This window comes from Stenella coeruleoalba (assembly GCF_951394435.1).
Source record: "Stenella coeruleoalba genome assembly, chromosome: 12".
Lineage (NCBI taxonomy): Eukaryota > Metazoa > Chordata > Mammalia > Artiodactyla > Delphinidae > Stenella > Stenella coeruleoalba.
Window position 1 is genome coordinate 64,006,052 of NC_137158.1, and position 16,532 is coordinate 64,022,583.

The window sequence follows — 16,532 nt, forward strand, 5'->3', positions numbered from 1 at the left end:
TTTTTGGCTGCATTGGGTCTTCATTATTGAGTCTTTGTTGCTGCACGCAGGCCTTCTCTAGTTGAGGTGAGCAGGGGCTACTGTTCGTTGCAGTGCATGAACTTCTCATTGTGTGAACCTGCAACCTGTGAAAAGGAGACCACAGACACAGTAAGTTAAACAAAATGAGAAGACAGAGAAATATGCAGCAGATGAAGGGGCAAGGTAAAAACCCACCAGACCAAACAAATGAAGAGGAAATAGGCAGTCTACCTGAAAAAGAATTCAAAGTAATGAGAGTAAAGATGATCCAAAATCTTGGAAATAGAATGGAGAAAATACAGGAAACTTTTAACAAGGACCTAGAAGAACAAAAGAGCAAACAAACAATGATGAACAACACAGAAAACAAAATTAAATATTCTCTAGAAGGAATCAATAGCAGAAGAACTGAGGCAGAAGAACGGATAAGTGACCTGGAAGGTAAAATAGTGGAAATAACTACTGTAGAGCAGAATAAAGAGAAAGGAATGAAAAGAATTGACGACAGTCTCAGAGACTTCTGGGACAACATTAAGTGCATCAACATTTGAATTATAGGGGTCCCGGAAGAATAAGAGAAAAAGAAAGGAACTGAGAAAATATTTGAAGAGATTATAGTTGAAAACTTCCCTAATATGAGAAAGGAAATATTCAGTCAAGTCCAGCAAGCACAGAGAGTCCCATACAGGATAAATCCAAGGAGAAACATGCCATGACACATATTAACCAAAGTATCAAAAAACAAATACAAAGAAAAAATATTAAAAGCAGCAAAGGAAAAGCAACAAATAACATACAAGGGAATCCCCATAAGCTTAACAGCTGATCTTTCAGCAGAAACTCTGCAAGCCAGAAGGGAGTGGCAGGACATATTTAAAGTGGTGAAAGGGAAAAACCTACAATCAAGATTACTCTACCCAGCAAGGATGTCATTCAGATTCAACGGAGAAATTAAAACCTTTACAGACAAGCAAAAGCTAAGAGGATTCAGCACCACCAAACCAGCTTTACAACAAATGCTAAAGGAACTTCTCTAGGCAGGAAACACATGAGAAGGAAAGATCTACAAAAACAAACCCAAAACAATTAAGAAAATGGTCATAGGGACATATATATTGATAATTACCTTAAATGTAAATGGATTAAATGCTCCAACTAAAAGACATAGGCTGGCTGAATGGATACACAAACAAGATCCATATATATGCTGTCTACAAGAGATCCACTTCAGACCTAGGGACACAGACAGACTAAAAGTGAGGGGATGGAAATAGATATTCCATGCAAATGGAAATCAAAAGAAAGCTGGAATAGCAATTCTCATATCAGACAAAATAGACTTTAAAATAAAGACTGTTACAAGAGACAAAGAAAGACACTACATAATGATCAAGGGATCAATCCAAGAAGAAGAGATAACAATTGTAAATATTTATGCACCCAGCATAGGAGCACCTCAACACATAAGGCAAATACTAACATCCATAAAAGGGGAAACTGACAGTAACACAATAAAAGTAGGGGAGTTTAACACCCCACTTTCACCAATGGACAGATCATCCAAAATGAAAATAAATAAGGAAACAGAAACATTAAATGACACATCAAACAAGGTGGACTTAATTGATATTTATTTATCAGAAAACAACAGAATACACATTTTTCTCAAGTGCTCAGGGAACATTCTCCAGGATAGATCATATCTTGGGTTACAAATCAAGCCTTGGAAAATTTAAGAAAATTGAAATCGTATCAAGTATATTTTCCAACCACAACACTTTAAGACTAGATACCAATTACAGAAAGAAACTGTAAAAAATACAAACACATGGAGGCGAAACAATATGCTACTAAATAACCAAGAGATCACTGAAGAAATCAGAGGAAATCAAAAAATACCTAGAAACAAATGACAAAGAAAACACAATGACCCAAACCTATGGGATGCAGCAAAAGCTGTTCTAAGAGGGAAGTTTATAGCAATGCAATCCTACCTCAAGAAACAAGAAAAATCTCAAATAAACAACCTAACGTTACACCAAAAGCAATTAGAGAAAGGAGAACAAAAAAACCCCAAAGTTAGCAGAACGAAAGAAATCATAAAGATCAGAGTAGAAATAAATGAAAAAGGAATGAAGGGAACAGTTTCAAAGATCAATAAAACTAAAAGCTGATTCTTTGAGAAGATAAACAAAATTGATAAACCATTAGCCAGACTCATCAAGAAGAAAAGGGAGAAGACTCAGATCAACAGAATTAGAAATGTAAAAGGAGAAGTAACAACTGACACTGCAGAAATACAAAGGGTCTTGAGAGATTACTACAAGCAACTATATGCTAATAAAGTGGACAACCTGGAAGAAATGGACAAATTCTTAGAAAAGCACAACCTTCCGAGGCTGAATCAGGAAGAACTAGAAAATATAAACAGACCAATCACAAACACTGAAATTGAAACTGTGATTAAAAATCTTCCAACAAACAAAAGCCCAGGAACAGATGGCTTCAGAGGTGAATTCTATCAAACATTTAGAGAAGTGCTGACACCTATCCTTCTCAAACTCTTCCAAAATATAGCAGAGGGAGGAACGCTCCCAAACTCATTCTACGAGGCCACATCACACTGATGCCAAATCCAGACAAAGATGTCACAAAAAAAGAAAACCACAGGCCAGTATCACTGATGAACATAGATGCAAAAATCCTCAACAAAATACTAGCAAACAGAATCCAACAGCACATTAAAAGGATCATACACCACGATCAAGTGGGGTTTATCCCAGGAATGCAAGGATTCTTCAATATACGCAAATCAATCAATTTGATACACCATATTGACAAATTGAAGGATAAAAACCATGTAATCATCTCAATAGATGCAGAAGAAACTTTTGACAAAATTCAACACCAATTTATGATAAAAACTCTCCAGAAAGTAGGCATAGAGGGAACCTACCTCAACATAATAGAGCCCATATATGACAGACCCACAGCCAACATCATTCTCAATGGTGAAAAACTGAAACCATTTCCTCTAAGATCAGGAACAAGACAAAGTTGCCCACTGTCACCGCAATTATTCAACACAGTTTTGGAAGTTTTAGCCACAGCAATCAAAGAAGAAATAGAAATAAAAAGAACCGAACTGGAAAAGAAGTAAAACTGTCACTGTTTGCAGATGACATGATACTGTACATAGAGAATCCTGAAGATGCTACCAGAAAACTACTAGAGCTAATCAATGAATTTGGTAAAGTAGCAGGATACAAAATTAATGCACAGAAATCTCTTGCATTCCTATACACTGATGATGCAAAATCTGAAAGAGAAATTAAGGAAACACTCCCATTTACCATTGCAACAAAAAGAATAAAACACCTAGGAATAAACCTTCCTAAGGAGACAAAAGATCTGTATGCAGAAAACTATAAGACACTGATGAAGGAAACTAAAGGTGATACAAACGGATGGAGAGATATACCATGTTCTTGGATTGGAAGAATCAACATCGTGAAAATGACTCTACTACCCAAAGCAATCTACAGTTTCAATGCAATCCCTATCAAACTACTAATGGCATTTTTCACAGAACTAGAACAAAAAATTTCACAGTTTGTATGGAAACACAAAAGACCCCGAACTGCCAAAGTCATCTTGAGAAAGAAAAGCAGAGCTAGAGGAATCAGGCTCCCTGACTTCAGACTATACTACAAAGCTACAGTAATCAAGACAGTATGGTACTGGCACAAAAACAGAAATATAGATCAATGGAACAGGATAGAAATACCAGAGATAAACCCCCACACATATGGTCACCGTATCTTTGATAAAGGAGGCACAAATATACAATAGAGAAAAGACAGCCTCTTCAATAAGAGGTGCTGGGAAAACTGAACAGCCACATGTCAAAGAATGAAATTAGTACACTCCCTAACACCATATACGAAAATAAACTCAAAATGGATTAAAGACCTAAATATAAGGCCAGACACTATAAAACTTAGAGGAAAACATAGGCAGAACACTCTATGACGTAAATCACAGCAAGGTCCTTTTTGACCCACCTCCTAGAGAAATGGAAATAAAAACAAAAGTAAAAAAATGGGACCTAATGAAACTTAAAAGCTTTTGCACAGCAAAGGAAACCATAAATAAGGCAAAAAGACAGCCCTCAGAATGGGAGAAAATATTTGCAAATGAAGCAACTGACAAAGGATTAATCTGCAAAACATACAAGCAGCTCATGCAGCTCAATATCACAAAAACAAACAACCCAATCCAAAAATGGGCAGAATACCTAAATAGACATTTCTCCAAAGGAGATATACAGGTTGCCAGCAAACACATGAAAGGATGCACAGCATCACTAATCATTAGAGAAATGCAACTCAAAACTACAATGAGGTATCACCTCACACCAGGCAGAATGGCCATCATCAAAAAATCTACAAGCAATAAATGCTGGAGAGGGTGTGGAGAAAAGGGAACCCTCTTGTACTGTTGGTGGGAATGTAAAGTGATACAGCCACTATTTAGAACAGTATGGAGGTTCCTTAAAAATTTGAAAACAGAACTACCATAAGACCCAGCAGTCCTACTACTGGGCATATACCCTGAGAAAACCATGATTCAAAAAGAGTCATGTACCACAGTATTCATTGCGGCACTATTTACAATAGCCAGGACATGGAAGCAACCTAAATGTCCATCGACAGATGAATGGATGAAGAAGCTGTGGCACATATATACAATGGAATATTGCTCAGCCATAAAAAGAAACAAAATTGAGTTATTTGTAGTGAGGTGGATGGACCTAGAGTCTGTCATACAGAGTGAAGTAAGTCAGAAGGAAAAATACTGTATGCTAACACATATATATGGAATCTAAAAAAAAAAAAAAAAAAAGGTTCTGATGAACCTAGGGGCAGGACAGGAGTAAAGACACAGACATAGAGAATGGACTTATGGACATGGGAAGGGGGATGGGTAAGCTGGGACGAAGTGAGAGAGTGGCATTGACATATATACACTACCAAATGTAAAATAGCTAATGGGAAGCAGCTGCATCGCACAGGGAGCTCAGCTCGGTGCTGTGTTACTAGCTCGAGGGGTGGGATAGGTAGGGTGGGAGGGAGACACAAGAGGGAGAGGATATGGTGATATGTATATACATATAGCTGATTCACTTTGTTACACAGCAGATACTAACACAACATTGTAAAGCAATTATACTCCAATAAAGACGTTAAAAATAAATAAGGCGGGCAGAATTGTATATATTAGCCCTTTATTCAGGCTGAGTCACACACACTTCTTTGTATTACATTGGCCTTTTGTGTAGCATATTATACATAATATTGACTCTGGATGTTATATATAGAGTATTCAGTGTGTGAGAGTGAATAGCAGAAAAAGACTGTGTGTAGAGTGTTAGCAGTATAATTACAAAACTTAAGTATCTCTACTTTGTAAATAGATAGTATATAAAAAGAGTCTTTTATCAACAGAATGTCCATTTGCTTTAACAGAAAAAAGAGACAGTTTAATGACATTACCTTCATGTGTTATATTAGAAATGAATGTAAATTGTCGTCATACCAGCCAGCACGTCTTCGGTTGAAAGTGAAAGACATTCTGACCCAAACTGCCTTAAGGTAGAAGGTAATTTGTTTGCTCACATAGTTGAAATGTCCAGAATTACACCTGGCTGTGTACACACGCTGGATGTAGGGCTCAAAGACTGTTCTTCCTATCTCTTTTGTTCTGTGTTCTGTTAAGTTGGTTTCAGTATCTGGTACCACATGATAGCAAGATGGCAGTAGCTCTAGCCCCTGCATCCTTTCTTGTTTCTGTGCAGTAGGAGAAAGTGGGAGATTCCTTTTCAGACATCTAAAAATGTTTCATTTTCTCTCATGGGCTCTGATGGCCTGTGTGGATGTTCCTAAACTAATCACTGTGCCTGGGAGAGGAGGCTGTAATGTGTTGATTGGCTTGGCCTGGCTCAGCTCCTGCAGTTGAGAATGGGAAATGGGAGAGAGGTGGTACCCAGCTACATACACTGAGAATGGCAAGAGTGAATCCTGGTTAGGTGAAGAAGATGGATAGGGGGTCAATATGAACTAAATTGTCTGCACATCCAAGGCTTGGAATAAATCAGAAGGGATTTGACAAAAACCTAATACTGGGCCTGTGAGCTGTAACCTGTGTTCCTTAAAAAAAACTGAATATAGTAAAGCCATTTTTCTGCCAGATTTTATGATTTTGGAAACTCATTGGAAGGTTTATTTATCAACCATTTGACATTTCCCTGAAATATTTCTTCATGATGACTTTTCCAATATTTGCCTACTCAATAAAGTTGAAAAGACTTAAAGTTTTTCTTCCACTCTACAAAAGGAGGGTTTGTGGCATAGTAAAAGTTGGGGTAAGCTCTAAAGCTCTCATTGTGCCTTTGCCATTTCAAGAGAGAGAAGAAAATTTGCTTACCAGGCTGTGTGCAGTGCACTTCTTTGCATGTTTTCTTTGCTTGACTTGTGTTTGTATATTTCCTATAGGGCATGTATATTCTTTGACATAGCTGAGCACCTTACACAAGCAAACACCAAAGTTTTTTGATTATTATTATATAATATATGGGAATAACCATCTTACCAGAATTTTTAAAACATACTTAAGGTTAAATTTGATTATTGACAGGGACATTGTCAGTGAGTCAGTCAGATATTTAGTGAATGTCCACCTGTGTCTGGGCACTGAAGATACAGTGAGTGTATAGTCCAGTGGGAAAGAGAGATGCTAAGAAAAAGCCTAGCAACCATAACGGTAAGGAGCATGAAGCTCTTTGAGGACGAGGGCACAGCACAGTGGTTAGGGACATGGACTCTGCAGCCAGCCTCCCTGGCTGCTTTCACCACTGTTACGTGACTTTGGTCATGCTACTTAACTTCTGTCTCTTCAGTCCTCATTTAAAAAATAAAGGTGATAATAATACCCATGTCATGGAGTTTTGATGAGGATTAAGTGAATTAGTATGAGCAAAAGGCTTAGGACAGTGCCTGGCACAGAGTAAGGGTTCTCTGAGTGGTGACTGCTATGATTAACCTGTGTGCTCAGAATTCTGTGGAAACGTAACAAAGGATTCTTGAGCTTGTCAAAGTTGGCTGGTCAGAGAAGCTTCTCTGAGGAAATAGTGTTTAAACTGCTACCTTATGAACAAGTAAGAGTTAGGAGATGAGAAGCGGGAAGCAGAGGGAGGGGATGTGGAGAGAGCAGGGCATATTTGAGGAAGATCTGAATGGCCTTTGCATACGTATGTGCTGTAAGGATTAAGAGTCTGCTTATCTAGAAACTAAAACTCTGAGAACGGAGTTTTAGAGTAACTTGCTCCAGGTAGAATCTGGAATGCATGCTTGTGTAATAACATACTAGTCCAGTGATCCTGAAACCTGGCCCACCAACAGAGTCATTGGGAAGCTTGAAAAAACAACAGAATTCTAGCCTTCATCTTAGTCCTACTGAATCAGATACCTCTGAGAAGTGTATGTATGTATGTATTTATTTATTTTTGGCTGCGTTGGGTCTTCCTCGCTGTGCGCGGGCTTTCTTTAGTTGCAGCGAGCAGGGGCTGCTCTTCATTGTGGTGCACAGGCTTCTCATTGCGGTGGCTTCTCTTGTTGCAGAGCACGGGCTCTAGGTGCGTGGGCTTCAGTAGTTGTGGCTCGCAGACTCAGTAGTCGTGGCGCACGGGCTTAGTTGTTCCACAGCATGTGGGATCTTCCCGGACCAGGGCTCGAACCCGTGTCCCCTGCATTGGCAGGTGGATTCTTAACCACTGCACCACCAGGGAAGCCCCAGAAGTATATTTTTTAATCACCCCAGCTGAGTCTAGTGATCAGCCTAATTTGGAAAGCACTGTACTAGTCTGTGGTGTCACTCTGTTTAAGATGCCTAAATAAATAGCTTATTTCTGTTGATGTAATGGAAATTGCATGTTTGTTTTAATAGAAATATACTCATCTCTTTAAAAAAAAACCCGACAGAATGGTTTCAGTGCTGAATTCAGAGAGGAAGTGGTTTCCTTAGATTGAGAACTCTTTAGTTTTTTTTCCTCAGTTTTGTCAGTTATAGTTTGAGTTATATTATGGTCTTTATCAATTAATTCTCTTACTTTGTCTTCTTGCTTACAGACAAGAGCTTGCTATAAAACATAGTATAATCTTTGTATAAAAATAGTTTCAACTGCAGAATTCATCGTTGAGAAACCCAGTATTGTAAAATATTTGTCTTCACAGATATTACGAATGGTAGAAGCTTATATGATAGGCAGTCAAGACATAGTTTTATGTTGAATCCTGTGGCGCACGTATAGCTAATTATGTCTTTCAACTGCTTATAACAGTTTATAGTTTAAGATAGTATATGCGAATATAGCATTTGAGTTTTTCCAAGAATCTGGTCACCTTCAAAGTTGTATGGTATTTGCAAATCTAGACCTAAATATATCATTAGCTAAGTTAAGACAGACCAAAAGGGAGGAGTATATAGAGATTTAGATCTTCCTTAGCAGAGTTCTCCAAGGACATTGGTTTTGTTTAGTTCATGAAAGTTGTATTAGTACAGAATTCATATTTCTAAATTATATGAGATGAAAGGGAAGAATATTTGAGCTCTTTACATAAAGAGGATTAATATGAAGTAAACTTTCTTTTGAACAATGAAAACTAAATTACTGCTATTACAGACTCCATATAATTGCATAAATCATAGCCATGCCTGAATATGTGGAGTCCAGTAGTTAAAAAAAAAATCATTCTACTCTAAGAAAAAAGTCACATTACATCTGATAGGCATCTGGCATTTCAAATAAATTATTTGGGCCCAATATGCATCCTTTTTCTACTCATTTCACTTCACAGTTTCAGATTCACTGTTTACACTTATTCTCCTTACCCAATTACTTAACGCTGCAACTTGAATTAGACATAATAGTAGCCAGCACATCCTATACCATATTCTGCACTTAAATTCACTGGTTCTGCTGCCAGTGGCAAGTCTGCAACTGATAGGAGAAGCTGGTAATTCAGGTGGTTCTGTGGCACTATCACATCTGGCTGACAATGAAAAGCCAGTTGTCTGGAAAATGTAATTTGAAAAATGTATAAATATAGATGTCCTGGTGGCTAAAAGAGTTGAATGAGTCCTGGTACCAGTGGGCCAGAAGGTCCCTCTCCTACCTGGAAAACAAAGTGGTGAGGAGGAAGTGACGAATGTGTGCAGCAGAAGTGGAATTCTCAGCTCATTCAGAGCAGTTCTCACTTTTTTGTGCCCTTTAAATTAACGGCAAGAGGGGACAACCTAAGCCATGGTGTTTTTAAAAAGCATTGCTTGAATATGATGGTGAAGAACCAAAATATTGTCCCAGAGTAACTTGAAATACACATATATAATGTATATAATATACATAATATAACAATACATTATATAATACACATACAGAACAGTGCATAATCTTAAGCATGTGATGAATTTTCACAATGAACACATCTGTGTACCAGCACCCAGATCAAGAAACAGAGCATCCCAGAGGCCTCCCTCACATCCTTCCAGTCATCACCCGGCCCCCCCACTCGAGGGTGACTACTGAACTGCCTTGTAATAGCATAGGTTAATGTTACCTGTTTTTATGTTTTCATGTCTAGTTTCTTTTGCTCAACATTATGTTTTGTGAGATTCATCCATATTGTTGCTAGAATTACTAGTTGTTTCTTAATTTCCTAGTGCACGTTTATTGTAATATTTTGGTACTTTAAAGCATTCACGTACACCCATAAAATGTAATTATTAGGAATGTAATTATTAGGATGAACACAAGCTCATTGAACTTTAAACAAAGCTTAGTCATGGTTATAGCAGACTTTATGATTTCAGACCTGATATTACATATAAATTTTTGAAAGCTAGTATACATCATTTAGGCATTTCCTATGTTTTAGTGTAAGGCTTGTGCCAAATTGAATCTTTTTCTGTGGGGCTAGGCTTTATAGAGTTTGAAGCTTCAGGTGAATTCCATTCACTGCTTCCATGATGATAAGGACTCACCTTGCCTATAGGTGATAGAACTTGAGCAATCTTAGGTCTTTGTAGAATTTATTGAAAAGCAACCCCAAAGGAGGAAGGGATGCTTAAATGACCCCCGGACACATTCTCTGTCTCTAACCTGGACTTTTCTCTGCTTGTTGACTTGACTCTGCAGGCCAGCTTTCTCCATACAGTGAAACACAGGGCCACCAGCAGCTTCTCAATTTTATAACCTGTAAATTCTACTGTGAGAGAGGGACTGACATTATTTTTTCAGTTATACTTCAGAAAAATCCCAAGTAGATACTTCTGACCTGTCAGCTGTGGCAGGGGCAGAAAATGAGATAGTATGACTGGTCTTGCTTAGACCTGTCCTTGGCCAGTCGATTGTGTTGAGCCATAGGTCTTTCTAGAGTCACATGGTGAAAAGAGGGTGCTGTTCCTGGAAGGGTGTTGCTGGGCAGACCAAATCTGGACATCTACACCACCCTGCTGTAAACTCTGAAGGTTAGGGAAAGTCATGAAAGATCATTTAATCAAAGCTACTTAGACTTCTGAAAGAAATTCTACTGACTGGTGGCTAGACCACAGACAGTGATTATAATTAGGACCCCTGAAATTTTGGGAGCTCTAGTCTATACCAATTCTGAACCATTTCCGTTTGGTACTTTCAAACTCATCATTCCATCTCATCCCCACTGTCCTTAGCTAGATTCAAAAACGTTAGTCACTCTCTTCTATCAGAGTGGTTTTCAACCTTTTGTAAAGTAGGAGGATGATGCTTTTTAAATATAAAAAAAATTTAATCTCACACACAAACAATAGTACATATTTATGAATACATAAAAATGTTGTAGAAGTATTACCAAAACACAAACTACAGGGATGCACACCGAATTCAGGATTGTGGTAGGCTTGGGCAAGGAGGATGGGGAATGGGGTTGGAAATACAGTAGAGGTTTCAACACTATCTGTTGTGTTTTGTTACTTTTACTTCTAAAATAATTGTGGGGCAAATATGACAGAATGTTATGTGTGTGTGTGTGTGTCTATTAAAATTTTCCCCAATTTATAAAATAATTAACGTATAAATTAAAAGAATAAATTGCTCAAGGTTTCGCCAACATTGATCACGTGGCACTTCTCCTCCGACAACATTAGGGGGCAACGTTGTGTAGTTATAGTTCACACAGGCTAGGAAGCCAGGCAGCCTGGGTTCTGATTCTAGGCTCTGATTCCATTGTTTCCTCTCTGCTGACTTACTTCAGCTCCATGTGCTTCAGTTTCCTCATTTGTAAATTACTACAAAAATTACTTTTTATGTTATCAAAATTTTTACCTCACTTGTTGTGATGTTTTTAAAGTTAGTATGTTCATCTCTTGGTATCTGTTGGCGATTGGCTCCAGGACCCTCCCAGGATATCAAAATCCCTAGATGCTCAAGTCCCTTGTATAAACTGTCATCATATTTGCATATAATCTATGCATATCCTCCTGTATACTTTAAATCATCCCCAAATTATTTAAAATACCTAATACAATGTAAATGCTGTGTAAATAGTTGCCAGCACAGCAAATTCAAGTTTTGTTTTTTGGAACTTTCTGGAATTTTTTTTTCCTGAATAGTTTTGGCCCATGGTTGGTTGAATTCACAGATTTGGAACCCACGAATATGGAGGACTGACTGTACACGTAAAATGCTGACCAGCATTTGGCATATAGTAAGCACTCAATAAATATTAGTTATTATTTATTCATGTTATTAATAGGGACAGGAATGACTTCTAATCATGGTTATGTTTTGTTATTTTATTTTTAAAACTTTATCTCATTTCAACTTTATAAGGCAGATTTGTTTTTGTTGTTTTTTTTTGAAGTATAGTTGAGGTACAATGTTATATAAGTTGCAGGTGTACAATATAGTGATTCACGATTTTTAAAGGTTATACACCATTTATAATTATTATAAAATATTGGCTATATTCCCTGTGTTGTACAGTATATCCTTGTAGCTTATTTTATGCCTAATAGCTTGTACCTCTTAATCCCCTACCCCTATATTGCCCCTCTGCCCTTCTCTCACCCCACTGGTAACCACTAATTTGTCCTTCACGTCTGTGGGTCTGTATAAGACAGATATTTTATCATAGGTGAGGAAGGTAAGAATCCAGGATGTTAAGTAACTTGACTAAACGTCAACAGCTACCAAATGATTGAGCTGGATTAGAACCAAGCTCTGGAGCTCCAAAGCCCCCATGCTTAACTCCTACATTTCATTACCACCAGCAATTTCATTCTTATCTTTCTTAAACAACTTGCAAAGAAATCAGAAAAAAAATGGTCTAAAACTCTTGAACTTAGGTAAATGACGTATGATTTAGAATTGGGATGATAGGAAATTGTATGTAGGTAACCAAAGGAAATTTTTAAAATTTAACATTTTTATATACCACATATTAGCGTATCTACTGTATTCTAGAGACCATGCTAACGATTTACAGAAACTTTGTTACACTAAATTCTTATACCATCCTGCATGTAGTCATTCTGTTTCTTTTTTAGAAATGAGGAATCAGTCTCAGAGATATTATATAACTTCTGCAGGGTCAAACAACTACTAAATGGAATCAAGACTATGCCTGCCATCATATTGGTGTTTTTTTTTTCATTAAGCTGAACTAGCTTTCTCACATGATCAGTTACTGTTTGTAATTTAATTTTGATGTAGATATACGTATATTCAGGGTTTTTCATCTGGTCATTGTTATTTCCTCATAGTTTACAAAATTGAAGGCAAACAGCATGTAAAACATTTAATCAGGGTTGACTTTGTTCAGCTATGTGATATAAATCATTTTTGTAGTAATTCAGAGTATTATCTGTAGTAATCAGAGTAATTCAGAGTATAATAATTCAGAGTATAATCATTTTTGTAGTAATTCAGAGTATAATGACAAATTTTCTCAACTTGGTTTTTCCAAGGTGAAAAATATACCTTTGGATGGCCCTTTAAAATATAATAAATGTAAAAGCTAAGATTTGAAAATTATCCATTTCAACTTGGTAGATTTTGCACACTTTTAACAGTAAAACTATTACCATTTTGTTTCTTAGAGAATATGCTGGTATAGGGTGCTAACTTTATTTACAAGAAACAAAGATTTTCAGGGCCTTTTCCTATCCTGAAGAAAAATGCATTGGGTGTGTGTTTAATCACTGCTATGTTTGTCTTAGTGTGAGATTTAGATTTTCCTGCTTTGAGTAGATCTAAAAACATTATCATGGTGCCTTTTTGTTTATAGTTCATCACTTTTAGTAGGTCTTATGCATTATTATAGAACAAAAACAATGTATATGTGTATATGATATATAGGTGGCAGTATCCTGATAGTGAAAGTGGTGTGTTTTCCCCTGACTTGTTGTCATGGGTACCGAGTATCCAAGTGGTGTGATGGAAAGTGATCAAGTCTTCCTCTTTCACCAGGTGATCAGACTTTGAGAATTTGGGATGTGAAGACAACAGGAGTCAGAACTGTGGTTCCAGCACATCAGGCAGAAATTCTGAGTTGTGACTGGTGTAAATACAATGAGGTACCTTGTCTGGTTCTATCCTGAGCTGCTGAGCCCTTCCTAATGTTGAAATGTTTTAGATTTTATTTTATCTTTGTTTATGTGGACTTTGATAGTGTTTATGGACCATTAAGTTAAATTCAGTCCCTTTCTTTTCTAATTGATGATTGTGAGTGACCTGCATTAGCATTAATTGGATTTAAGTGCACATAAAACAGGCTGAATAAGAAACAGAAACTCTCAAAAGTTCAATAGTGCAGCCTTACTTGTTTATTTGGGAAACTGCTTTACAACTTACGTAATTTTTTACTTTATTGCTCTTAACCCTGCCAGTTTGTATCATCTTTTGCTTTCATTTCTTGTTCATTTTGCTAGTGAGGCTGATGAACTATTTGTAACTTGATTTTTAATTTGACAGTCCATCAGTTTTTAGAATTTTCTGTTTTATCTTCCCTTATAAGCCTAACCAAGCTTCATGTTTCTGTAAGATAGCAGTGTCCATTTGTAACTTTTTGCAGAGCTTCAGCTAACTATATGAGCATATGAATTAGAAATAGAAATGGATTAAATATGTGTTGATATGCTGTTTAAATATATTTATGTACCTGAAGTAGTCTGTTAACTATGACAAATAAGTATAACATATGTCTTACTTTTCGCATTTTTAAAGTAATCAGTGAAGGTTAAGAGAACATTGTATCAGCTGAGTTCTTTAAATAGAAAGAAATAAAATAGATTTAAAAAATATAGAACATACTCAAAATAATACTTGATTTTAATAAAATTTTCAGTGCTGATGACTACAAATCTCTCTCGTGAATTTTCCAAATAGGAAAATGAAATTGTGGACTGTGTGTTATACTTTTAGGAATTCTAAAAAAGTTGCTGATATATACTTGAGAGTAGTTTAAAAATTTTTTTTTAAATCATTGCAGCTTTTTTTCAGATGAGCTTATATTGAAGCCGAAAATGTTCAGACAATGGATTACTGCCCTGGTTGATGTGGAATGGGGCTGAGTGTGGACGCAGCTCTTGGCCTCTTGAGCCATGAACTCTGGGTTCACCTAGGGTTCTAGATAGCAGAATTTAAAAAACCTGACTAGATAGGAGACTTACCACTTTCTGCATAAATTCTCAGATAGTGTTACATATTATATTAAGACATGGCCCATGAGAGTTGAGAGCAGTGATTGATTTAGAATTAGAAAAACAAAAAAATTTAATTTATACTTTGCACTTTCAAATATTTGTAAATTAGCAGGCCTCTTGCCTTTTAATGCTTGGTAGAAACCTCAGAGGATGCTGAAAAGAAGGGTGGGCTCATTTGTCAGGTATAATTTTTAAAATCTTATGTTCTTATTAATAGTCCTAAAAGTAGATTGGGAAATCTACAATGCTGTTTGAGACTATGCCTTTTTCTGTTGTGTATAGTGTTCCATCATATGCCTAAAGCATACTGAGTTCCTTTTCTCTCAAGTCCTACTAATTTTTGCTTTTTGATGTATATTTTGACTCCTTTCTATAATGCTATATAACTTTTCAAGAATGACTCCTGGGGTCAGATTAAATAAATACCAGAAAATAGACACTGTTTCTAGTAGGAAAGCTTGGGTACTGCTTAATTGCAAAGATGTCACACTTTACTTTTCTCTGAATTGTTTTCAGAATTTGCTGGTGACAGGGGCAGTTGATTGCAGTTTGAGAGGCTGGGACTTGAGGAATGTACGACAACCAGTATTTGAACTTCTTGGTCACACCTATGCTATTAGGAGAGTGAAAGTAAGTTTTTATCTTTTCTTTTTATACATAGAACAAAAATATAAATATATTTAATGAAGTATATATAAAAGGTGTTTAGGGGATGGGTTATTGATTCTTTTTTATGCATGTTTTTGTTATCCAATGAATGATAATGAATATTGAAAGCTAAAATTGGGTAAAATACTGGAATAATTATTGAATGAATTGTAATATGTAGTCAAGCAGTACTTAGGATTAAATAAAAATGTTTTTCTCATTCTGTCATTCCCATTCTACTATTCCTTTTAATATTTTTTAACTCTAGTAATTTACTTTGAGTATTATATTCTTTACAATTTTTCATTCAGTGGGAAGATTTCTTTATTTTGTTGAAACTTGCACAGAGAGAGAGTTAATTCTTTATTTTCCCTAACATGATTGTATATATGAATGTTCTCAGAAGTTTAGGGTAGAGACAGTTTTCCACTTTCTAAACAGCAGAGGATGAGGTAACATTTTTCTGCTGATCCCCTCAAATTTGTCAGGTATAAGGTGACTTAAGTTAGTTTCCCAGCTTTTATTTAGGTAAATTTTGCTAAGTCACTGTGGAAAACATCTTATTAAAGGACATTTCCCAATTTCATTCTTTGTTTTTTTACATTAAGGATAAAAAGGTACCTTTTTGATCTTTTCATTAAGATAATTATGTTATTCCTATTTTAAAAATTCTAAATTGTAGTTAATATTTTAAATTTTACTGGTTACAACTCAACATATGAGACACAGTGCCCTGATTTTTTTTCATGGCACACAGGTTTTAGTAGTTAAAAAATATTTTCTATATATATTTCACAGTGCTTCTGAGAATGAAATAGGGTAATGTAGTGAAAGTATTTTGCAAACTATGAAGAGCATTCACATGTAATTATATTATGTGTATATAACTATTAAAGTACTGGTAAGAAAAACATGGAAGAAATAAAATTGCAATGGGCAGCCTAGTAAAACATGTTTATTACTAAATACTACTTGTCTTTAAATTTGCAGTTTTTGACCTTGATATCATTTTCATTAGATGTGATATACAAAGAACATAAAAATTATTTTAAAACTTTTAACATTTA

At 36.1% G+C, this 16,532-nt stretch overlaps 1 protein-coding gene across 1 annotated transcript in view; it reads left to right on the forward strand.

Moving 5' to 3' along the window:
- Window positions 1-16,532, forward strand: part of PEX7 (peroxisomal biogenesis factor 7) — an 88,279-nt gene that overhangs the window by 19,113 nt on the left and 52,634 nt on the right. Inside the window, exons 6-7 of the mRNA XM_079939708.1 lie at window positions 13,583-13,689; window positions 15,334-15,447. Of these exons, the coding sequence (XP_079795834.1) occupies window positions 13,583-13,689; window positions 15,334-15,447 (221 nt within the window). The remainder of the gene's footprint in view (window positions 1-13,582; window positions 13,690-15,333; window positions 15,448-16,532) is intronic.